Source organism: Syngnathus floridae, chromosome 19 (assembly GCF_059516105.1).
Source record: "Syngnathus floridae isolate MCC-2025c chromosome 19, RoL_Sflo_1.0, whole genome shotgun sequence".
NCBI classification, from domain to species: domain Eukaryota; kingdom Metazoa; phylum Chordata; class Actinopteri; order Syngnathiformes; family Syngnathidae; genus Syngnathus; species Syngnathus floridae.
In genome coordinates, this window is record NC_142431.1 from 63,421 (window position 1) to 86,220 (window position 22,800).

At 55.8% G+C, this 22,800-nt stretch overlaps 4 protein-coding genes across 17 annotated transcripts in view; 2 read left to right on the forward strand and 2 right to left on the reverse strand.

Annotated features, from left to right (window-relative positions):
• Positions 1–15,476, reverse strand: bub1 (BUB1 mitotic checkpoint serine/threonine kinase). 12 transcript variants are annotated; one of them, XM_088361829.1, is made up of 24 exons: positions 15,312–15,476; positions 13,970–14,062; positions 9,396–9,561; positions 6,886–6,945; positions 6,671–6,800; positions 6,280–6,476; positions 6,162–6,205; positions 6,012–6,088; positions 5,876–5,925; positions 5,376–5,649; positions 5,010–5,199; positions 4,702–4,776; positions 4,312–4,381; positions 3,981–4,059; positions 3,741–3,900; positions 3,592–3,663; positions 3,446–3,512; positions 2,838–3,364; positions 2,659–2,759; positions 2,295–2,456; positions 1,671–1,828; positions 1,428–1,605; positions 958–1,064; positions 1–716 (listed from the first exon to the last, which is right to left on the reverse strand). In XM_088361829.1, the coding sequence occupies exons 4-24, from the start codon at positions 6,915–6,917 to the stop codon at positions 512–514; spliced, it is 2,955 nt and encodes a 984-aa protein (XP_088217955.1). In that variant the 5' UTR covers positions 6,918–6,945; positions 9,396–9,561; positions 13,970–14,062; positions 15,312–15,476; the 3' UTR covers positions 1–511. The 12 variants fall into 12 exon arrangements, with proteins under 12 accessions (XP_088217955.1, XP_088217954.1, XP_088217953.1 ...); XM_088361828.1 differs by lacking the exon at positions 15,312–15,476 and adding an exon at positions 14,162–14,631; XM_088361827.1 differs by lacking the exons at positions 9,396–9,561; positions 13,970–14,062; positions 15,312–15,476 and adding exons at positions 7,401–7,443; positions 7,525–7,860.
• On the forward strand, positions 7,936–12,988 carry LOC148381243 (heterogeneous nuclear ribonucleoprotein Q-like). 2 transcript variants are annotated; one of them, XM_088361887.1, is made up of 10 exons: positions 7,948–8,184; positions 9,789–9,949; positions 10,059–10,177; positions 10,240–10,461; positions 10,548–10,724; positions 10,849–10,984; positions 11,072–11,277; positions 11,351–11,500; positions 11,581–11,702; positions 11,990–12,988. In XM_088361887.1, exons 2-10 carry the CDS (start codon positions 9,799–9,801, stop codon positions 12,633–12,635), a joined length of 1,929 nt encoding a protein of 642 aa, XP_088218013.1. In that variant the 5' UTR covers positions 7,948–8,184; positions 9,789–9,798; the 3' UTR covers positions 12,636–12,988. The 2 variants fall into 2 exon arrangements, with proteins under 2 accessions (XP_088218011.1, XP_088218013.1); XM_088361885.1 differs by having other exon boundaries at positions 7,936–8,184; positions 9,789–10,177.
• LOC148381244 (sorting nexin-14-like) lies at positions 14,012–20,557 on the forward strand. Of its 2 annotated transcripts, none has more exons than XM_088361842.1 (27): positions 14,012–14,621; positions 15,261–15,381; positions 15,472–15,545; positions 15,810–15,888; positions 15,959–16,002; positions 16,074–16,161; positions 16,233–16,317; positions 16,557–16,713; positions 16,817–16,892; positions 16,953–16,997; positions 17,112–17,192; positions 17,265–17,379; positions 17,463–17,618; positions 17,704–17,828; positions 17,938–17,996; positions 18,066–18,198; positions 18,270–18,477; positions 18,559–18,642; positions 18,708–18,808; positions 18,893–19,004; positions 19,088–19,128; positions 19,205–19,324; positions 19,404–19,527; positions 19,611–19,775; positions 19,930–20,025; positions 20,086–20,177; positions 20,253–20,557. In XM_088361842.1, exons 1-27 carry the CDS (start codon positions 14,497–14,499, stop codon positions 20,310–20,312), a joined length of 2,766 nt encoding a protein of 921 aa, XP_088217968.1. In that variant the 5' UTR covers positions 14,012–14,496; the 3' UTR covers positions 20,313–20,557. The 2 variants fall into 2 exon arrangements, with proteins under 2 accessions (XP_088217968.1, XP_088217969.1); XM_088361843.1 differs by having other exon boundaries at positions 14,013–14,621; positions 18,270–18,468.
• Positions 20,424–22,800, reverse strand: part of LOC148381245 (uncharacterized) — a 2,743-nt gene continuing 366 nt past the window's right edge. Inside the window, exons 2-5 of the mRNA XM_088361964.1 lie at positions 21,997–22,203; positions 21,812–21,921; positions 21,600–21,719; positions 20,424–20,857 (exon numbers count right to left, since the gene is read on the reverse strand). Of these exons, the coding sequence (XP_088218090.1) occupies positions 20,591–20,857; positions 21,600–21,719; positions 21,812–21,921; positions 21,997–22,203 (704 nt within the window). The 3' untranslated portion in view covers positions 20,424–20,590. The remainder of the gene's footprint in view (positions 20,858–21,599; positions 21,720–21,811; positions 21,922–21,996; positions 22,204–22,800) is intronic.

A 22,800-nucleotide genomic window follows, 5' to 3' on the forward strand; every position in this document is an offset into this window, starting at 1 on the left:
TTCTGCCAATCAAATCGCTTTTTATTAGTTGAGTTGCATCATTAAACTTTGACAATTGTTCTGACACGCTCGACCCATGACTCACAATAACGCCAAAATGACCTCGTCCCACGTTACTCACGAATAAACTTTTGAAGAATGAACTTTTCTCCAAATATCAAGTTGATCCAGTGGAGGAGCCTTTTCTTGTTCTGCCTGTGTCTATTCTTCAATCAGGGTCTCTCAGCCCAATTATTTGGAAGCCCCAAATGTGAAAACGTTTTGAACTCATCCAATCTCAATCTGGGCTTCAGACAGTCCGTCGTCCCTGCGACAGTCCCTGCGTCTCATGCTGTTAGGCTGCTCGACGACTAGCGGTCAAACTCACTTAAGGGTTTAGAGTGGACAAAGAAACGAACGAGACTGCGCATTTTCTCTTTTCTATCTTTATAAACACATCCCAGAAGTTGGTGCCTCACCGCCAGCGGCGTCACTCACCACCAGCGGCGTCACTCACCGCCAGCGGCGTCACTCACGAGCGGGATGCGGCCTGGCAGCTCTGCAGCAGGAGGACGAGCAGGCGGCGCTTGAGCGACGCCAACTTGTGGCAGTAGTCGTGGCGCAGGACGGCGCTTAGACGGCGCCGAAGGTCGGCGAGCGCGTCGAGGGCCGGACGGCAGGCGGGAACGTTGAGCAGCGTGCGGAACAAGTGCAGCCACATGTCGCTGTGAGGCATCCTGAGGACAGCGACGACAGCAACAATGCGCCACTCCGCAAAATCCTACTCCCATTCAACATGCATTCTTATTTTTGCCTTTTCAATGTAGTTGGGTTCATCACTTTCTGGATGTGTTCAGTGAGTGGAAAGAACAATCTATCTGTCTGTCTGTCTGTCAACGCTGCGCTCCGTGGCGAGCGTAAGCCCGAAACGCAGCAATTTGCACACGTGCCCGCCACTGCCGCCGCCGGCAAACATACCTTCGGAAGGCAGCGCAGGTCTGCCACTCGCCGTCATTTTGCACCACTTGCATGTACGTTCCGAACAGCAGCACGTGAATGGTTCCCGCCGCGCCAAACAGGTCCGTCTGCAACAGACACGGTCGGTCAACTCGACACCACCCGAGCAGCGTGGCTTCGAGTGGCACCCGCTGGGCTGTTGTGCTTTCCGCGTGGAGCACACTTGCAACCAGCTACTGGCAGAGATTTTGATATGGCAATGTTGCATATAGAGCCTTTCCTAATTTTTGTGGGACGTCGCTAACAACGGTCAACGATCATTTATTACTACGACTAACAAAAAAGTGGAAACTAACCCTTCCCTAAATACGTTTTGTTTCTTCAGCTGGAACCGAGGTCAAAGTGGCAGGAATTGTCAACAACTCTGAAGACTCGTCGGCGTCAGCTGATGACAGGCTCGGGAGGGGTTTGAGCGGCACGTCTGGTCTCACCTGGTAGTTCCAAGGCTCGCCGCTGAGCATCTCGGTGCACCGGAAGCCCGACGTCAAGCAGCTGGCAGTGAAGGCAGCGCCCGGCGGGAAGAGGTCCATGTCGATGCTTTGGCCCAGGTCGATGAGAACCAGGCCCGGCTCCGGGCGGTCCGGCTCAAAGTCGTCGTCGGCCGCGAACCTGCGTGACGCAGCGTAGTGCCGTTGTAAAGCGGCGCCCGCTGGTGCGCGCCCGCTCGTACAAACCTTTGCCCCAGCATGAAGTTGTCGGGCTTGACATCGGCGTGGATGATGCGGGCGGCGTGCAGTTCTTCCAGCATCCGCAGGATGCAAATGGCGAAGTGGATGACGAGCGGCTGGGGCATCACTCTGTCGCCCAGGCTTTTGTAAAGATTGGCCGCGTTCTGACGGGAAGACGTTCAAATGCGGCGGACTGCTCGTTGAGGACCACGCAATCGACGCACGCAGCGGCGGCGCTCCCTTGACTTAAGTTTGGTCGTCCTCAGACGAGCTTCCGTAGTAGAAGCCGTACATTGCTAGTAATGACTGTGGGGCGCAGCTCCTCACAGCATCCCCAATCCAACCCTTAATGCTGAGTATCAAGCAGGGAGGCATCGGGTTCCATTTTATAGTCTTTTGGTATGCCGGGGATCGAACCCACGAACCTCCCAGTCTCAGGGCGGACGTTTGTACCACAAGGCCACTGAGCTTGAGTTGAACTCAAATCACTCCTTTCTCAAACAGCCGAAAAGCCTCCAAAACTTGCACGGCCGACTCGCAACCGGAACGATTCCCAAGTCAAGGGAGCGGACCGTCCGTCCATCCGTCACGCGTGCTCCCGTGAGTGAGAGTGGGTCGCAGCAGACGTACCAGCAGGGTGCCGTAGGCGTGCAGCTCACCCACCAGCACGCTGCCGTCAGTGAAGATGTGAGCCGAGCGCACGCGGCTGAACAAATGACGCACGGACGGTGACAGACGCCGGTCGAGCTGCGTGTGGATGTAAAACTCCCATGGATTGGAGGGTTTCTGCACCTGTGCAACACAACACGCATGTGCTTCAATCAAGAACTGTGCTTCAATCCAGAAGCCTCCGCCTGCGCCGCCCGCTCGACCAGCTTGGGAGAGAGGCAAGAAATGGCCACAGCAAACCGGAAGTGGGACGCTCGGGGCGTGCGTGTTGCACAACGCGCCGGTCTTCCTGCTCTAGGGCGGGCCGGGCCGGGCCGTCTCTTACCTTCAGCACCATCTTGTCTGAGGTGGCGGGGTCAGTGGCCAGGTAAACGGTAGCAAAGGCTCCTTGGCCGAGGACGCGGTCCACTCGCAGAGACGCCGTTCCTGTGGCAGTGAGCATCTCCGCGTTAGCGCGGCTACGCTAAGCGAGGCTGTCACAGTTGTCGTCGTCGTCGTCGTTACCCATGCTGATGGTCTTCTTGACGCCGATGTCGGGGAGCCCGCGCTGCCAGTTGACCAACTGCGGATGCAAGGCGAGCGGCGGGCTCATCCTCGACAGCAAATCCGAGATTAGCTCGGCGCTCCAGGGATCGGACGGCGGGCGAGCGCCGTCGCGGAGATCGCCGTCGCGGAGATCGCCGCCGCGGAGATCGCCGCCGCGGAGATCGCCGCCGCGGAGATCGCCGTCAGGACTGGCCACGCCTTGTCGGGCAGGTGCCGTCGACAGGAGCGCTTGCGTCTTCCACCGGCGGCCCGGCGGTGAGGGCTGACAAGACTCTTTTTCAGGACTCGCAATCACCGCAGAGATGCTTTTGCAGAGTTCCTGCGGGGCAACGGGCGGCAAATCCTCCGGGATGGTAAACAGCTCGACGGCGGCTACAGAGTCCTGCGAGATTTGCACGGCCGGCGAGGTAACAGACAAGGCGCTCGGCCGGTGGGCGGCCAGCCCCTCGCTCGTGACGTCAGGCGGACTCTGCTCCATGATGGGACTGTGTGGGACAAAATGTGAAAAGGGGCCATTTGCGCACGCAAACATTCAGCAAGTGTCATGGAAGCAAGTGCTCACTCACCTGAGCTTGTGACACCGTCTGAGGAAAGGATTTTGGTCGGCCGCGATGCCAGCGCACGTCACGTCCGCTGCAAACACGACAGGGAAAATAAACTCATTGGATGGACGAGGCTCCACCTCAGTCAGTGGGGACGGTGGCAAATGCACCTTCTTGACTTTGGAGCAGGCTGTTTTTTTGCACGGCGAGGGAATTTTCAACGTCTGCCTCTTGAACGAACCCTGACGAGAAGGCAATGCTTTGCTAGCACTGGCCATTGTTCACCCCTCAGCGGAAATGACACCGCCGTCAGCCTTACCTGCGTCGCCGATCCCTCGGCGCACAAAGGGCGTGGACACGCAGCGCGCCGCCAGGGCAAAGTCGGCCGTGTTGTTGGGACACGCCGCCAGCCGGTCCTCGTCCCAACAGCTCATCCCCTCGGCCGTCTGGTCCCGCCCCGCAGCCTCCGCGTGGGCTTCCTGGAGAGCGGCAAAGGCGTGGGCCCGACAGCCAGACAAAAAGCCCCCACCCCCTGCGTACGGCCGCGCTTTCAACTTACGACGGCCGGCGCCTTCTCCGACAAGCCTCGGCCTCGCGTGGCTTTGCTCTTGCCCGGCGTTGCGTGGGACGCGGTGGCACTGCGCAGCGAGCGACAAAAGATAAACGCCATTTTCAGCGGCCCGGTTGCTAACCGTCGCAAGGAGACGGAAGCAAAAAGCGGGCTCGGCCGCGAGGGCCGCACATCTCGAGATCGAAACCAGCCAGAAACAAAAAAGCAGACATGGCCAAACAGTTCAAGTTTGACTTGCAAGACAAGAGCGAGAAAGCGGGCACGTCGCGGCACGAGAGCGCGGCGCAACATTCTGTCGACCGTCTGTCTGCCGACTGACCTGACGTCATCCTGGTAGATGAACAACGGCTCGGCGGCGGCGGGGGCCCAATTGCTCGGCGGGGCGGAGCCTGCCGAGCAGAAAAAGGCAGCACAACGAGACAATTCAGCGTCATCTGACACCTTTTTCAAGAGAGGCATTTCAAGTTTGCCCACAACATGCCGTCCGTCCGTGTTTCGCCATTTTGGAAAAGCGTGGCTGGCAGGCAGGCCAAGAAATGGGCGGGGATTTAGAAATAAAAATGGAAATGGAGTGGCAGCACAAAAAGAATTCATCCATTCAGTGAATGTCCCACAAAAAAAGCAAACACGGCATTCGGGTGAGTTGGAACGACAGCAACGGCCGTTTGGCTGCCTTTCAATTTCAGCTGCTGCTGGAAGTCTTCCTTACCGACGGCATCGTCCGACGTGTTGCCCGAGAGATCCTCGGTCAGCGTGGGGTCCCGGAACATTCCCATGATCACGTCTGCAACGCAAAAGTGCCATTGTTGACGCCAGGCGACCCTTTGTGGACCAAAGCCAGCCCCGCGATACGAGCGTGCTTCTTTGCAGTCACGCTCCTACCTCGAGTCGGCGTTCCCCGACCAAATGGTCTAATCCGACCTCGGAAGGCGTCATTTTTAAAAAAGGGAAAAGGCACTGTCAAACGGCTCTACGCTTCTTTCCCAAACTCGCCGGCGACTCCAAATGTTTGCTCACCCAAGGCCTCGCGGGTGTTGACAGTGGGCGAAGGCGGCAAGTTGGGCGCGTCGTGGCAAGCGCTCCCCCGGAAGGCCGAGCCAGGCGCACGCCAGACGGGGCTCCGACTCGGGTCTCGGCGGGCCGCGGGTGACTCTTCAAAGTCGCTGTCGGGGGGCTGGCGGGCCGAGGGATTTCCCGTGGCAGATGTCTGGGGAAGCAAAAGCAGAGTTGACGCGCTCCACTCCCACCCGCACGCTACGGAGGTGGAGCGAGAGCAGGGCTATCTCAAATAGGGCAACATGGAGGGGGAGGGGAGATGCAGAAGCGAGTCAGCCGGCCGCAAGTCAGCTGGCTTCCTCCTCGCTCGCCGTCGCTACGTCTCACCTTTGGCGTCCCATCGGCGGGGGACGAGGAGGCCGCCGCCAGCGAGCGCTCCGCTTCACGTGGTGCAATAGGACACGGGGGCGACCTCGGTGACCCCCCCGCTCTGCGCTTTGGTCTCAGGTGCTCCTCGGCCTCCCGCTTCCGCCAGTACGCCCGCGTTCGCACTTCCTCGAAGCAGAGCTCAGATCCTTGCGCCGCCAGCGCATCCTTGGAGTACATGGACACAAACTCCCCGTCGGCGTATTCGGGTTCACGGCCAGGACCGCTCCAAAGTCTGCGGGGCAGAGTCGAGCACGTAGCGGGTTTGGTCCTTTATTAGGCTGCCTTGAGCTAGCGCTTGGATTCCAGGGGCAAACATAATCCAATCAAATGTCAAGGCTCAAATGGCCCAACCAATTTCCAGGGATGCTGCATCAAAGCGGTCCCTCCCCACAGACCTTTGGGGTGATCCCCTGCTGAGTGGAATCTCGCCCCACTGTGACTGTTGGGCAATTACTTACGTGCAGACGCCACTGGATGGGAGCTCGGCAGCAGCGGCGGCGGCAGCTAACTGAGAAGGAGCAGAAGGAGGTTGAGTTGGGGCCACATCTCATCCAAAGACCGCGGTCGCCGGCGTCACAAATATTCGTGAAGTACATTGACGGTGTTGAGATGATGGCCAAGCACCTGGGTGGAAGCAGCGGGCGCGCTGTCTGGCGACGACTCGGCAACTCCTGCATCACATCCGGGCGGCAACACGTGAGCGAGTGTCGCCCCGGTGGGACAAAAGCACCTCGGACCACTCACCTCCCGACACCTCTGCCCGGCTTCTGATTCGAGCCTGAAACTGCCTGAGGATCACAGTCGCAGCCGTCGGTCTCTGGATGGGCACCATCGCCAGCGCCCGGCCCGGCCCGGCTCTCACCTGTACTCTCGCATGAGGCTTTCGACGGGCTGGGCTCGGTTCTCCAGAGCTTTGAGGTAAACGACGTCTGCTTTCTCCATCATTGCTTGGTGCTCAAATTGCTGAGCCCAGGCCACGTAAAGCGCTGCCGTCTGCGTGCCCACGCCCTTGTTGAAGATGTGCTGGAACAGGGCAATGGGCTCCGAGAAGTAGGTGGCCTGCAAACGACAAACTTCCGTCAGAGCATTTTCTAGTCGGCATGCGCTACAGAGTAGCGATGGAGTGAAGTGAGTCAGATCTGCGGACTCAGACCACCCGCAGTCTTTAAGAGTCATACAAATGAGGATAGGATGCCTTGACCAGAACCCTGTCCTGTCTCGCATGCACGCACGCACACCAAAGACCCCCTTACACATCTGATGCACATGTTGACAAAGCGGGCGTCGTCGGCATATCGCTCCACTCCGAGAAAGTTCTGCACCAGCCTTTTGAGCACCATCGCCGTTTCACCGCTGCCGCTTTGGTCCAAGTACTCCACAAACCTGCCAAGTGCACAGATGGGGGGGGGGGGGAAAGAAGGTACTGATGGCTGCTGTGACGCTGCACTAAAGCGCCGAGGAGACTCACTTGAGCCACGCGTCCAGGGGGTCATCTCCCATGTACGAGCCGAAACTGCTTTCAAACGCTCTGGTCAAAAGACACGTCGGTTAGTCATAATGCAGGACAAAGACGTACGGACAGATGCGGACAGTTGGCCCACGTAAAAGTCGCCCGTGCTTCAGTCATGCGGCGTTGCACCTTTCTACTTCTTCCTGAATAGGTTCTAAAAAAACAGCTTTGGCAGTTGCTTATGTCTAACCCGTATTTGCACTGCCATCGGGTCGAGATGAGTCGACCAGGGTGAAGCAAAAGGCAAGAAGAATTTGGGCCATCGAGAATCCCAACAACGGACGCCCTTCCCAACCAGAAGACGAAAAGCGTAACGTCGCTTTTTACAGTCATAACAAGGCAAACGCCAAGAGAACAAAAACGACACATAACAGCAGTAACCAAGCACAAACGAGTCCTGGTTGGACGACAACACGTCAACTGAAAGGCGGACGGTGCGACAGTCTGGCTCGCTCGCAGATCACTCGACTTACTTTAAACAAGAGGCCACATCCATTTCGTTTAGGCGAGCTATAACTAACAAATAAAACGTAAAGAAAAGCTATATTAGTCTATTGACTTCAGTTCCTCCCAGCTGTTGGTCGAATGAACACTCACTGACGACTTCCTCTGCGTTTGAATTTCGCGCACAGCCAATAGCAAAGCGAGCAACTCCATCTCGCGTGACGCACAATTATTTCTTCTCATCCAAGAAAAAAGCTCACTGGCGCATTACCGCCACCTTCTGGAAATACTTCCTTTTTGACGTATGTTTTTTTCTTCATGGACTCAAACAAATGACTTTTCCCCTCTGTTTGGATGCATATTTTAACAGCACGGTGCTAGCTTTTACCAGACTTAAAGCAAAACGTGTTCAAAGCGCTTGGCGTTTCATTTTAGCGTCAAAGTGCACAATTCTGAAAAAACAACAACCCAAAAAAGACAACGGATAAACGAACCAACCCCAAACACTGACAACCGGTAAAGGCGTCAAATATACGTTAAATGGTGGAGGAACTGCGGAGAAGGTGTGATAAGCTCGTAATAGAGGACCAGGAGAACCGGAAAGAGTAACAATAGTGAGCGAGCAGCCCGTGGAAAACACTCGCGAGGACCCCGTACGTTGAGGCCTGCGGCGGCGCCATTTTTTTATTCGGGGGGGGGTCCGAAGGAGAAAGAAGCTGAGCGTCGGCACCAAACAAACTTCTTGACAATTTCGGCCGACTTTTCGTCAAACGCGCTCCTTCCGGTGGATCCGCATCGTGTCATACGACTCTGGTTCGTCTTCTTTTCTATTCAACTCGGCCAGTGCGGCGCGCGGGAAGCAGTCTTGATGCACACCTATATCGGATACGTACGCGTTAGCGTATGTCGTGCGTTGCTAGCCGGCATTTTGAGGACGAGCTCAGCCCACCCGGTTGCCCTCCCGGCCGCCCTCCCTCTCGCTTCCCGGGTCTGATTCCTAAACGCGCTCACATCACGTGGGCCAGCAACACTTTGGTATCGGCTGGCGGGCGGGCGGGCTGGCGGGCGACCGTGAGAAATGAGTTTGAATGAACGTCAAGCGAGCGTTCCTAAGCCTTTGCGAAGAGGCACGTTGGCTAGCAGATGAAACTGTGAAAAAGCGAGTTGATTTACAATGTTATCCATCACACGTTGGCTTTTAAAGAATAAAGACGATACAGAAATAAAATGCAACCAGAGACGGTGTCGGCCTTGGCCTTCGTTAGAGGATTCCACAGCAATTTAGTGAGCTCTGACCTTTGTGCTAAAAATAGGAAGGAAACCCACAAATCCACTCGGCCCGGCCGCCGATCCTGGACCAGCTTGCCCAGAGTAAAAAAAAAAAAAAAAGGGGGGGGGGGGCAAACGAAGCCCCGATTCGGCTGGTACATGGATACGAAAACAGTGACCAAACCGGGGGGGGGTCTCTGTTTTTGTTGAAGATGTCACTGGTTCATTCAACTTACCGCAACACATAACGAAGCCTCAGTTTGTGCAGAACTTTGCACGTCTCTGCGTTAGCTATGTCAGCCGAGGTGGCCGACCATGTGTTTATCAGCAGCACCTGTCAGGCAGGTGCTTGTTTGGGTCAGTAGCGAGAGCAATGCTCTTCCAAACAAGAGGTCCTGGGATCGCTTCTCCTTCCATCTCAACTTTTTTAAGCTCATGTATATTTTGGGTTTGTCATAGACACTCTTATGGCCATGATCCATATTTGTGCTGTAGGCCAAGTGCTCAACTGCAGTACTGCTACTTAGGGTTGTTGAGCCTCCAATTGTGATTCCATTCTGTGCATGCTTATGGCTCGATAGAGAAAAGGAAGCGAGATTGCTTAAAACCACCAATTGGCCGAGAAGCCTGGACAATTTAATTCTGCCCTATCGGGCCCTTCTTTCAGAATACTTTTGAACCATTTCATGAGCTTGACTCGCTGCCCCTGTGCAGCAGATGAGAGCCAATGTAAATCAAGCATCAAGGTCACGTACCTTTAGGCCAAGCCCAGGGAGGCCGCCAGTGCCCGCCATCCGACGACCGCAGCCAAACAAGGCACCCAGAGCGAGCGACGCCGAGGGAAAGGTAGCTCGAGTGTCTCGCCCGGTAATGGAACAGGCGAGCCTCCGGTTGCGCTGCCTCTTGGGCCGCTTTATTTTCCTGCAAGAAATATGAACGTTAGACCTGACGCCAGCGTCTAGCAGTTTCTGGCCACCGTCTTGAAGGAACTCTCTCCAGTGTCCAGAAATTCGATGCGCAATTTTGCTCTCGCTTCCAATAACATCTTGATCCGTTTGGGAGCAGGCCTGAATACTTATTTGGATGCAACTTTCTGACAGGCAAAATGGATATCATTGAGAGCATAGTTGACTTTTGTAACGTCGCAGGTATCCGGGAATGGCCACCGATCACGTCAACGGGAACGGGACGGAGGAACCGATGGACACGACGACGGCAGCCGCCTCCCGCTCGGAACACTTCCAGGCCTTACTGGATGCCGACTTGCCTCAGAAAGTGGCTGAGAAGTTGGACGAGCTCTACATCGCAGGTGAAGGAACTCCGAGACACACGCACACGTGCAAAAGACAGCAGCCGCTGGCCACGTTGGTCCAGTGAGAGAAGCTTCAGGGCGGGTCGTCCTTATTGTCCTCCTTCAGGTCTGGTGGCACACAGCGACCTGGACGAAAGAGCCATCGAAGCTCTGAAGGAGTTCAACGAGGAGGGAGCCCTGCAGGTCCTGCTCCAGTTTAAAGAGAGCGACCTGTCTCACGTTCAGGTATGCCTTTGAAGCGGGACAATGGGGACGGCGCCAGCCTGCAATGCTTTTCTCGTGTCCAGAACAAAAGTGCCTATCTGTGCGGAGTGATGAAGACGTACAGGCAGCGTGAGAAGCAAGGGGCCAAGGTCACCGATGCCACCAAAGGACCTGACGAGGCCAAAATCAAAGAGCTCTTGGCCAGAACCCACTACACTCTGGATGTAACAACTGGCCAGCGGAAGTATGGCGGACCGCCGCCCGAGTCGGTGTACACGGGGCTTCAACCCACCGTGGGAACGGAGGTGCGCCCGCCCCAAGCGCTCCATTTGCGGCTCGCTCGGAAGTGTGCTGACTTGAGAGACGGATGCGCCGTGTCTTGCCGTTGCAGATATTTGTGGGCAAGATCCCCCGCGACCTGTTTGAAGATGAGCTGGTTCCTCACTTTGAGGAGGCGGGGCCTATTTGGGACCTCCGCCTCATGATGGACCCTCTGAGCGGCTTGAACAGAGGATACGCCTTTGTCACCTTCTGCACCAAGGAGGCTGCGCAGGAAGCCGTCAGGCTGGTGAGCGGACTGCGCTCAAGCTGGAATTGCAATGGGAGAACGGTGCCGGGAAAGTTTGAACCGTGAATGGGATGCGCTTCTTCCCTTTGGTGGCTCAACGGCTCCTTCCTTTGATCTTCTGCAGTGCAACAATTGCGAGATCCGACCGGGCAAGCACATCGGCGTGTGCATATCGGTGGCCAACAACCGTCTGTTCGTGGGCTCCATCCCCAAAAGCAAAACCAAGGAGCAAATCGAAGAGGAGTTCTCCAAGGTCACAGGTCGGTCGTCCTCGGCGTGCTGATCCGCGTCTCGTCGTCCGGCCAATCACGCGGCCGTGTCCTGGCTGTTCTGTTCCGTTCCTCCAGAGGGCCTCAGTGACGTCATCCTCTACCATCAGCCTGACGACAAGAAGAAGAACAGAGGCTTCTGCTTCCTGGAGTACGAAGACCACAAAACAGCCGCTCAGGCGCGGCGGCGCCTGATGAGCGGCAAGGTAAAGGTTTGGAACAACGTGGTGACGGTGGAGTGGGCCGACCCCATCGAGGACCCGGACCCCGAGGTCATGGCCAAGGTAGCGGAGCCGACGTTGCGTCCGCTCTTTGACGGAACGTCTTTGCCGTCTGACGCCCGCCGTCTTGTTGCAGGTCAAAGTGTTGTTTGTGCGCAATCTGGCCAACAGCGTCACCGAAGAGATCCTGGAGAGCAGCTTCAGTCAGTTTGGGAAAGTGGATCGAGTGAAGAAGCTCAAAGATTACGCTTTTGTTCACTTTGAAGAGCGCGACGGTGCCGTCAAGGTACGTGCGTTGCCGCCGCCGCCACCGCCGCCGCCGTGCAAACGCCACACACGCTTTGTACGTACTGGTGCTGTGTTCAGGCGCTGGCTGAAATGAATGGCAAGGAGCTGGAAGGAGAGCCTGTGGAAATAGTCTTTGCCAAGCCGCCGGATCAGAAAAGGAAAGAACGCAAAGCTCAGCGACAGGCGGCCAAGACACAAATGTAAGCGCACGCTCTCGCCACTAAAAGCACCTGAGCTGTCCCTCCCTCGGCCACGGTGAACTCCGATTCAGAGGTCACGATTGCTAACGCGGAGTCACGTGGAAAAACGGGACTGGGAGCTCCGTCGTAACTGGATCCCATCTCTGTAGCGCTGTCGGAATACCTAGCGAGTGGATCAATCAGAAAGGAGGAAAAGCTGTTCATTGAGCTGAGGGAGGGACGATTCCAAATCGGTACTATTGTGATTGTAGATTTTCTTTTGATGGAGCGACCGTGTCTGTCCTCAGGTATGACGACTATTACTATTATTCCCCCCCGCATCACATGCCGCCTCCCGGTAGAGGGAGGGGCAGAGGTGGCGGCAGCGGCGGCAGACGGGGTGTTGCCAGCTACTCGTACACGCCCGACTACTACGGCTATGAGGACTACTACGACTACTACAGCTACGACTACGACTACCACAAGTACCGCGGCGGCGGCTATGACGACCCCTACTACGGCTACGATGAGTTCCAGGCACCTGCCCGCGGCCGCGGCGGTAGCAGGGGTGCCAGGGGCGGAGCCTCTCCAGGTCGAGGGCGCGGCGGCGAAGCTGGCCCTTCCCGAGGCCGAGGCAGCTTCTCTCAGCGTGGCGGGTCGGGACCCGGACCGGCGCACGGAGGGCGCGGCGCCAGAGGTTCCGCGCAGCCGCGAGGGCGAGGAGGGGTACGTGGTACGCGGGGCGTCCGCGGTGCAAATGTAGGAGGAGCGAAACGCAAAGCCGACGGGTACAACCAACCCGATTCCAAGCGGCGCCAGACCAATAGTCACAACTGGGGCTCCCAGCCCATCGCTCAGCAACCGCTCCAAGGCGACGACCACTCGAGCTATTCCGCCTACCAATCTGACAACCAGGAATTTTATCAAGATTCTTTCGGGCAGCAGTGGAAGTAGACTAAGTTAGGCTTTTCTTTGGCTTTCTTCTCCTCCTTAGAGACTCGATCGATCCCATTGGCTCCAAATTGGTGACGTCTGGCAAGAGATCTTTTTGTACATATTTTAATATTCCACAGTAGTCACACTCGGTTTGGTGTCCCCCCCTCCTTCCTTTTTAAATGCTTCCTTTTAGCTTCTAGCCTTTGTCTGTTTTTACAGCCTCTGCTTGCCATGTTTAACTGAAAACACAATTTGTACTGTCACAAAGTAATGCTTGTTATTGGAGAGGAAGAATCCGCCGTCACTTTTGGCTTGTATTCTTTGCTGTTGTCTGCTTTAATAAACGTGCACACACACGTGCGCAAAACCAACCGTTGTGTTGCCAATTCCTCCAATTGAGCCAAATTCTCTGTTCAAATTGCCCGCCCGCCCGCCAGCCATGGTACCAGCGGTGTCACCTCGCATGCAGTCCAACCAAATCACCCCCAGGTGCTCATCGTCACGTCTGGTCCGGTCCGATCCGATCCCACGCGGTCGCCGCTTCAATGTTGCACGTTTGTTTGCATGCCTGACCTGTTGTCCGCTTGAGCTACGTGCCGTGCGCCCTTTCCTTGTCTAATTGCATCTTCTTGTCACGACTAGCAGGGGCAAGGCGTCTGGGCCGATCCTGATGCGTCGCCGTGACGACAGATCTGCCGCCACCGCCGAAGGCCGCCCGCCGTGGTAAGGTCACGTGACTGACTCACTGCTCCAGTGCTGAGACTACTCGATTGGTCTATCCCGTGACATATGTGACTGACGTCCTCAGAGTAGAAAGCTACCTCACGTGCTCTTCCAGCTCATTTGTTCTTCCGACCCACTCGAGTGCTCCGTCACGGCCTTGCAGGCTGAAGAAGCCGCTGAATACGATGGACAAGTGGAGCTTGTGGTTTCGTTTGCGCGCGCTCGCTCGCTCTCAGGACCGACTCGCGTTGCTTTTGCGTATGATGAGCCATCGCCTCCGGATTTGTTTTGACTGTTTGCCTCTCCATTTTTAAAGCCATCAATCGGATGTCAATCACCAGCCTTTATCTGCATTTGAGTGGCATACCGAGGAATTTCATTTGAAAAGTGCCAAGAAGTGCAGGTAAAATAAAAATAAAAATCACTGTTTTGTTTTTTAGCTAAATAAGAACTGTCTTTGCAAATGGAGTTTTTACTGTACAATCGAAGGCCTGCCAATTTTTCTAATAAAAAACAAACAAAGTCACTCTTGGTTTCTTTTTAACAAGTCGCAGAAAAGAGCACATTGTTGCGAATCAAGATTTTCAACTATTTATAATAATGTCAAGTGAAAAACTGTCCCAGCCTACCTTGTCGTTGAACTTGTCACAGCGACGGGAAGTGACGACGTGGAGTGCGGGTTGCCATGTCCGCACTTGTATAATCCGCCCGTTCTCGATATCCTGCATGGAAATGGAAGGCAAAAGTTAAACATTGGAAAAGAGTCATTAATAGTGAGATTTGACAAAACAACTTTAGCTGATTCTAGGGTGAGTGCTGACCTTAAGCAACATGTTTCGTTAGCATGATTGGATTCGACTTGGCAACCCAAGTGGAGGCAGAAACTATTCCGTCCGTCCATCCGTCAAAGAAGTCGCTAAACTTGGAACATTTTCAGCAGGTCGAGGATGCGCTAACGATAAGAATGCTTCGTTTTGGAGGACAAAACACGCCGCTCCTTTAATCGCTTGTAAGAGTCCTTAGTCGTAGCCGGCTGGACGTTTCCGTTTGTGTCGTTTTCAACCAACATTTGCTGTTCGTGCTCACTCTTATTTGAGTTGGTGCGCTCGCTTGGAACTTTGTACTTGAGGTTCGTTGCTTGTCAAGGGGCGACAACATGGCTGTTTTGTCGGCTTTATGGCGAGCTCTACGACTGGACGCGTTCTTCACTTGGGCTCGTCAGTTTCCGCTCGCCTGCTGCCTGCTCGCCGCCTTGTTGGCCGCCACAATCCTGTTCCACAGGTCAGCGTCCTACGTCATCAGACGTCACCTGTTGTGCTTCAGGGTCAATGCTGCATTCGAGGAAGCTGGGAAGTCGGAAAAGTATCCCACTCGGGTTGTTCCCTTCCGACCGAACGGAAACAACAAAGATGGCCGATTTCGGTCAACCATTTGTTGTTCAACACTTCTTGACCTCCAGCAATCGCTCTTCATTCACATCAAATAAATAACGTATCTTCAAAACATTCCATGACAAAGCTGATGTATGCCGTTGGGTCGGCATTCTCGAGTGACGTCACATCACGTTCCCGTCTTCCTCAAATGCATAAATCTTTCTCTTTTTTTTCGAATGGGTGTCAGGACGGCCTATTAAAACCGTGTTTCCATTAGGTTCCGTTTTGAATCCTTAAATCACATTTGTGAATGAATAAATATGAAATATAAATAGACATTTTTAAAATTATAATCCTTGTTTAACGCTTGCTTATTTATTTGTTCAAGTACCAGTCTTGAACACGCATCTTGTTTTTCTTTCCAACCTCCCTTTCTCTAAGTCACCAGTTACGGCTTACAGTTGGTTTTAGGCCGAATTCAGTTAGCTAACACGAACATGCCAGGGTTGACTGTTTTGAATGAAGTTGTCGCCATGCTATTTTGCAGGTACCTCCACATCCTAATTGGATTGTGGTCTTTCTTAGTGGGTGTGGTTACCTTCTATTGGGCTCTGGAACCCGAGTCACTGCTCCCAGATGTCTTGTTCACGAGCAAAGCGCCTCGCAAGGTGAGGTGCATTCGTACGGAGGACGATGATGTTGAGGAGGATGATGTTGAGGATGACGTTCGCTCGCTCGCTCACGTGCGTGTGTGCCAGTGTCAGGAACCGGAGCTGTTTCCTTTGGGTCGCAGCTGTGCCGTGTGCGGGAAGGTGAAATGCAAGCGGCATCGGTAGGTTTGCGGCACCTGGCAAGCATATAGCACATGTTCACTTTAGTGGAACAGTTGACAATCACACTGGTGCGAGGATGACGCGTGACCTGACATCCCGACGGTCATCCGGGACGCACAGTTACGCACGTAAGCGCGCTTCTGTCAACGTCCCTTCTGAGCGCCGGGAGCTGTGCTTTTTCAGTCTTTTCTGCCACTTTGAGATCCCAATTTAGAGTTGCGCGCACGACCTGCTGATTTTTATACTATCGTTGCGGTGTCCAGCCCAACGTTGCTACTGGAGAACTACCAGCCGTGGGTGGGCCTCGAGATTCACTCCAAGGTGGACACGGCCATCACAGAGGTAGGCGCTCGCTCGCTCGCCGTCAAATTCCACATTCATCACCACACTTTGTTCCTTTTGTGGCGGGAAGGTGTTTGAGCTGGTTCTGGAGAACTTTGTGTATCCTTGGTACCGGTAAGTCCCTTGGCGTGCCTTCTTTGCCTTCCGCCGACGACGCACCGGTCATGCTCCGTCATGGGCCGCAGGGACATCACGGATGACGAGGCGTGCGTGGACGAGCTTCGTTTGAGCTTCCGCTTCCTAGCGTCGGTGTTGGTCCGCAGAGCTCGGAAGGTGGCGTCGTCGGCTTCCGTCGGCCGCCAAGGAGCGGCCGGCTCGGTGTTGAACGTGCCCGCTGTCCGCAGGTAGACCTCCCGGCTGTCTTCGGTGACCACGTGATGAAAGCCGCCGTCAAGCACGTGGAGGTTCTGGCTAAAGCCCGCGCTCGAGGTGAGACGCCGTCGCTGGCCTTGATGACATAGGAGTGGGGTACGAGTTAGGACCGGGCTTTGACGGCCGCCAATGTGTGTGGGTTAAGGTTAGAAGAAAAACGCTGGGGAAAAATAAAACTAAATAATAGAAGTTTGTTTTTGTGCTCTGGAACACATTTGTGGCATTTGGCTCGAATACATAGCTTTGATAGGAAAGTCAACTGGCGGCGGCAGCTGAATCAGGGTGGCTCTTGTCAGTCCATCAAGGTCTGACACTGCAGCAGGCAGCTCTGGAGGAGTACGGCGCTGACCTCCACGTGGCCGTGCGCAGCCGCCAGGATGAGCTGCTCTACCTCAGGAAGCTCAGCGAGATGCTCTTCCCCTACTTGATGCCGCCAAAAGCCTGCGAGTGCAGGTAGCGAGCGAGCGAGCGGCTGGCCGGCCGGCGCTTTAGCCCCCGAAAGATCCGAATGCGTAGAGAGCGTCTTCTGAAGACCTTTGTCCCTTCCCGAGCGCAGGTCGCTGGCACTGCTGCTGCGGGAGGTCTTGTCAGGTTCCGTCCTGCTGCCCACCATGGACTTCACGGCCGACCCGGTGAGTCCGCTCTCGGCGTCTGTCTCTCGACGCCAACCACCTCTTTGATTCCTTTCCTAGGACACGGTCAACTTAATGGTGCTCAAGTTGGTTGACGACTCACCGGTGAGTCGACAGTCGCCAAAGGAAAGCCCGGAACGAAGCCTTGATCAGTCCGCTGTCCGGCTAGCGTCTGAGCCGTCGATGGTGTGGACTGTAAGCCTGTCTGTTTGTCTCCAGCCTGAAGCCGCCAGCGAAGCGCCGTCCGCTCGTGTTCCTTTCCTGCGCAAATACACCGACCGCGGCGGCAACAAGCCCTCGGTCAGCACTTGAGACAAGCTCCTACTGTGGGCCAAAATGCCGCACTGAGTGAGTGCCTGTGTTCTCAAGCAGGTTCTCAAGTTGGAGCTCAAACAGATCCGAGAGCAGCAGGACCTTCTCTTCCGCTTCATGAACTTCCTAAAGCGGGAGGGCGCCGTGCACGTCCTTCAGTTCTGCCTGGCTGTGGGTAAGGGCGAGTTTGGCGAGTGCGCACGTTCGCTCACCTCACTTCACTTCACCCGGCACGGCATCAACGTGGTGTTCCTCCAGAGGAGCTCAACGCCAAGGTCTTGAATCCGGAGCTGTGCGACTCGGAGCTGCGCCGTCTGCACAGCGAGGTTGTGCACATCTACCAGACGTACTGCGTGGACGAGAGCGTAGACAAGATCAACTTGGACCGAGCCACGGTGGACGACATCAGGAACGGTGAAGCAGCTGCCAAATAAGGCGCACGGCTCCCCGTGGTCATTGGTCACAGCGCGAGACCTCCCATCTTGTCTTCTGCCATCAGTGGCTGTCGGTCCGTACGGCGCCGTGGTCAAGCTGCAGACCACGCGGTGCCTCTTTGAAGCATACGAGCACGTCTTATCGCTCCTGGAGAACGTCTTCACGCCAATGTTCTGCCACAGCGACGAGGTAAGGCGGCGGCGGCGGCAGCGGCGGCGGCAGCGGCGGCGGTGGCGGCAGCGGCGGCAGCAGCGGCGTCCCCGTGCACCCTGACGTGAACTTCATTGTGCACGCTCAGTATTTCAGACACCTGCTGAAAGGAGCCGAGTCGCCAGCCAGGAGCTCGCGTGTCAGCAGGTCGGTCTCACAATCCCCAACTCGCAGGTTCTTTCATCACTAATCAGTCAACGGTTACACGGCGGCCAGGAACGCCTCCAAGCGCGGCGAGTCCTTTGGGATCGCCAGGATCGGCAGTAAAATCAAAGGCGTGTTCAGAAGCACCGCCATGGAGGGCGCCGTCTTGCCGCCCGGCGCCACCGCCGAGGCTGACGTCAACGCGGTAATGAGCATTTTTCCCAAGCTTGGCGCTGGGGGTGTGTGGCCTCCCTTGGGTGACCGTGTGCAACGCAGGTGGAGGAGGCCACGGCGGTGGTGGAGGAGGAGGAGGCGGAGGAGGACGACACAGCCGTCCCCGCCAGTGCGGGCAGTCTGAGGAAGCTGTCGGCCTGGACCGTCACCATTCCCTACGTGGACTTTGACGAGGATGAAGCCAAGAGAGAGAAGATTCCCGTCTTCTGTATCGACGTGGAGCGCAACGACAGAAAGGAAGGTGAGAAAGGTTAGAAAGTCACGGGCCGTTTCCATTGCGTCCTCCGTAATGCTTGGACATCCCATTTCTTCACGGCGGCTCCTCTTGCAGTCGGACACGATCCAGAGAGTTGGTCCATCTACAGAAGATACTTGGAGTTTTACGTGCTGGAGTCTAAGCTGACAGAGTTCCACGGTAATACGTGCCCGCCAGCTTAGTGTGGCCCTTAGTTTCAAGCGCCGACGGTGCCGTGCGTGCAGGCACCTTTGCTGACGCGCAGCTGCCCCCCAAACGCATCCTGGGACCCAAGAACCACGAATTCCTCACCTCCAAGAGGGAAGACTTTGAGGACTACCTCCAGGTGGTAGTAGTAGTAGTAGTAGTAGTAGTAGGAATAGTAGTGCACGTCCCGGCAGCATAAGCACATTTGTGTGCGTGCGTGCAGAAACTGCTGCGCTGCCCGGAGCTCAGCAACAGCCAGCTGCTGGCCGACTTCCTGTCTCCTCACGGCACGGGCTCTCAGTTTACGGACAGGATACTTCCCGACGTCAACTTGGGTACTTCCGCCACTAACCTTTGTCTGCGACGGGAACGGCCGCCGCTGAGCTGACTGCAACATTTGCCCAAAAATCCCCAACAGGCAAGATTTTCAAGTCCGTCCCGGGGAAGTTGATGAAGGAGGTGAGTGAGCGTCATTGGGGAAGACGGGCGCCCCCAACCCCACCCCCCCGCACCCACGACAGCCGTGTCTTTGCAGAAAGGTCAGAACCTGGAGCCGTTCATCCAGTCCTTCTTCAACTCCTGCGAGTCTCCAAAAGCCAAACCCGGCCGGCCGGAACTGATCGTCCTCAGCCCGAGCGCTGACGCCAACAAGCGGGTCAGACCGCGAGTGCCACGTCGCACGTGGTGCGGGCGGGCAGGCATGGCCGTGTCATCATCTCCGTCTTTGCGTGCAGCTCAACAAGCAGATCTTCAGCAAGGAGCCCGCCGCAGCCCGGGCGGGGAAGGCGGGCCAGCGCAACCGCCGTCGTTCGGCGGAGCTCGCCGTGGACGGCATGTACGACTACCTACTGCACGTGGGTAAGTTGCCCGCCGCCGCGCTCCGGTCCAGAGCCGGCAAACGGCCGAGCCGAGTCGAGCCGAGTCGAGCTTTTTGACTACAGGTCGATTGGTGTTCCGGATGCCGTGCTGGCTGGATCATTTGCTGTCGGCGAGCAGGATGGTCCTCAAGAACACCTTGGAGGCCTACGCAGAGCAGCGGATGCGTGGCAAGATGGACGCCATCCTGCAAGAGCACCGCCTGGTCTCGCTCATCACCCAACTACGAGGTGAGGCGACAGCTGCGTTGAGAAGCTACGGCTCCACATGCAGCGGACGCGTTGAGAAGCTTCAGCTCCGCATGCGACGCTCAAGAGTCGAGCGGTCGTAGTAACTCGCAGCGATGTGGTCAAACACAAAGCTTCACGTATTCCCCTGCCGTAGATGCCATCTTCTCCGAAAGCGCGGAGGAGCGCGACGGCCCGGCCAAGGCGGCGCGAGCCAGGAGGACCTTTGAGGAGATGACGGCCTATCTGCCCGGTGAGTGGAGTCAGCCGACCGACAGGGAACCCTTTTGTCATTTGTGCCACGTCGCGTCAGACTCCCTCGGGAGGTGCCTCGGCGAGGAGGCCAAACGTGAGGGGGTCCGGCTCCTCTTTGAGGGCCTCCAGCAGCCGCTCCTCAACAAGCAGGTCGGAATCCAGTCGCGCCAGGTCGAGGGCCGAGCCGTGTCCTCTGGCAACGTCCTCTTCTTTGGCTGTGCTCAGATGTCCTATGTGCTGCTGGACGTGGCTGTGTTGGAGCTCTTCCCCGAACTGCGCCGCTGAGCAAGCAAGGAGGGGCGCCGGGCCAGCTCAATGGACGGATGGAAGGAAGGAAGGAGCAAGGAGGGGCGCCAGGACAGCTCAACGGACGGACGCAAAAACACTTCCTCCAAATTGATGTGATGAACGAGTTGGCAAATTCTTTTTATTTCTCTGCTATACTTGGAGTTTGTCTTCATGGCGGCCAGATTTTGACTAGACAGAATATTAGTAATAAAAATAAATGATTCTACTTTCATGCTGACTGACATCCACCAAGGTGGTTCCGCTTTTTCCAATGGTCACAAACGCTCGGGAGCGCAAGACGAAAGGTTTGCGGCCACGAACAACGCGGCGACCCTCCACACGGTGACGGCAAAGAGCGGAAATTCCCGGCAAAGCGCAAGCGTTTGCCGTTCTAAGTGGCGCACGCTGGCCGTCTGCTCGGCATTCACCTGTGGCCAAGACGCCGGTCGCTGGTCGCCCAGCAGCAGCTCCTCCGCCATCCGCAGCAGGCGCAGCGCGTGGCCGTAGTCGTCCACGGGAATCTTGTCCACGCTGGCGTTCTCCTGGAAACACGACACGCATTGGAAAATTGGAGGGACTCGCGCTTGCTTTGTCAAGTCACTCCAAAAAATGGGAGCAGAAATTCCATTGCTATTTCCAGACCTTTGATTTTAGAGACAACTACTAATGGAGTACGTCATATATTTGGGCCTTGGGTTAGGGTTAGACCAAGCAGCTCTTAGCTGGTTGCTGACCCCTGGTTGACACCGGTTCCCACGTGTCGCCTTTAGCTTAGCAATTAGCGAGGCTCCGCAGACCCCCCCCCCCCCCCCCACTTGTCAGCAGCTTATTTGCCGCCACAGAGGCGACGATTACAGACTTAGGAGTCACCCGCAGCGTGTTAAGCCGCGCCGCCGGTAGCCAGGCCAAGCCGCTTGCTCTGCTCACCAGCCACCGTGGCACGGAGCTCGCCTCAGACTCGGACGGGTGCTGACGTGGGTGACCCGCCAAGCTTTGCGGGACCCTCGGCGGTTGGCAAAATGCAAACTGCCGTGGCAAAGTGCTCCTTTCGAGCTTTGTCTTTCTATTTTAGTCCGGGAAAAAAAAAAAAAAAAGGCGTCCCTTTGCGCCAGATCTCTGAAAGCTTGAGCTGATGAGGACATTTTCGACATACCGGACGGACAAAAAGATGACCATCCGGTTAGCGAGAAATTTCATTTTTGTGTAGCGAGAAAAGCTAGCATTTGGAAAGCGCCGGTGCGTAGACAGACCTCCTCCCTCTATTGTGCGTACGCGTGTACTTACGTGGATCGCGAGGCACAGTCTGTCAGCCAGCACGCTGACCTCCGACAGGATGCGAGCCACCAGAAAGGACTTTGCCGTGTGACTCCCCCCCGTCGTCACCGCCATGCAAAGGTCAAGCGGCTGGAAGAAGACACGACACGGTCACGCTCATCATTGTCATCAAGTGCTGAGGCGGAGTGGTCGGTGGGTGGCGCGGCCGCTTGGTCCTCTACCTCAGGAAGCGGGTGGCGGCGGCGGCGGCGGGGGCAAAGAAGCTGAGAGAGTTTTGGCGTGCCTGTGTGGTGGCCTGCGGTGCCCTCGCTCTCCGTGCTGACAGCATGACCTGACAGACAGACCGACAGACAGACGTGTTCCATGAGGCTGGCGACGAGCACGACGTGTACCCGCTAGCGAGTACCTGCGCTTGCTGTCGTCGTGGCGACCAGCGAGGCCCCCCGCCCAGGCGCCTCCCGCCCCGGCTCCTCCGCTTCGCTCCTCCGCGTCCGCTCGCTCTCCTTCAGCCTCGCCGACAAAGCCTGGATGTGCCGGCGGAGGTCGACGCCCTGCGACCTGCCCCTGATCACCGCCACTGCCACTGCCAAGCCCACTTTGGCCAAAAAGCACTCTGACATGCACACGCACAGCATTCAGACCATCAATGGGGTCCAAAAACAAAAGTATTTCTTATTTTCATACATATTCATGAAGTTATCCCGCACAACATTTACAAGCAATTAATATCACTAGTCAACACAACAATGTGTTGCTGCCAGTCAAGATTTGCAAGGCGCCAAGAAAAAACAACAACATTTGCAGTTAACCAAACACCAAATACGTATTATTATACATATTTTTGAAATCTTTTTCTCTGTTTCTGTCCAATTTGAAAGAAATTGGTCAATCTAAAGACCTACTTGGAGGACTTACAGTTTGGATTTGTACACGAAATTATGGAAAGGAGGCATACGAATACTTTCAGTTGAAATTGCAAAGGTAATATCGTAGTGTTCAAACTATTCAATGCCGACTGGAATGACCAAATGAATGATGACTATTAACATCATTACTCTATTTAGTCTGTTCCTGTACTTGGCCAGCTTTGAAACTGAGATGAAAAAAAGTACGAAAACGTGAAACTCGCATACTACTCCAACAAACACAAATGGTGTATCTTCACATCACTGATGCGGTCCATGTCAATTAAGTTCCACGCACGTACACG

Bases quoted from the DNA above. Each gene is read 5' to 3' on its own strand.
- bub1 (XM_088361821.1), bottom strand. From the start codon at position 7,296: ATGTGTCGTTTTTGTTCTCTTGGCGTTTGCCTTGTTATGACTGTAAAA. The intron at 4,777-5,009 runs GTGAGCAAACAT...TTTGCGTTGCAG, and splicing joins CAACACCCGCGAGGCCTTGG to ACGTGATCATGGGAATGTTC. The intron at 3,901-3,980 runs GTAAGTTGAAAG...GCCGCTCTCCAG, and splicing joins CGGAGAAGGCGCCGGCCGTC to GAAGCCCACGCGGAGGCTGC.
- LOC148381243 (XM_088361885.1), top strand. From the start codon at position 9,896: ATGCCGACTTGCCTCAGAAAGTGGCTGAGAAGTTGGACGAGCTCTACA. The intron at 10,985-11,071 runs GTCGGTCGTCCT...CCGTTCCTCCAG, and splicing joins GGAGTTCTCCAAGGTCACAG to AGGGCCTCAGTGACGTCATC. The intron at 11,703-11,989 runs GTAAGCGCACGC...GTCTGTCCTCAG, and splicing joins CAGGCGGCCAAGACACAAAT to GTATGACGACTATTACTATT.
- LOC148381244 (XM_088361842.1), top strand. From the start codon at position 14,497: ATGGCTGTTTTGTCGGCTTTATGGCGAGCTCTACGACTGGACGCGTTC. The intron at 17,380-17,462 runs GTAAGGGCGAGT...GTGTTCCTCCAG, and splicing joins TCAGTTCTGCCTGGCTGTGG to AGGAGCTCAACGCCAAGGTC. The intron at 17,829-17,937 runs GTAAGGCGGCGG...GTGCACGCTCAG, and splicing joins TGTTCTGCCACAGCGACGAG to TATTTCAGACACCTGCTGAA.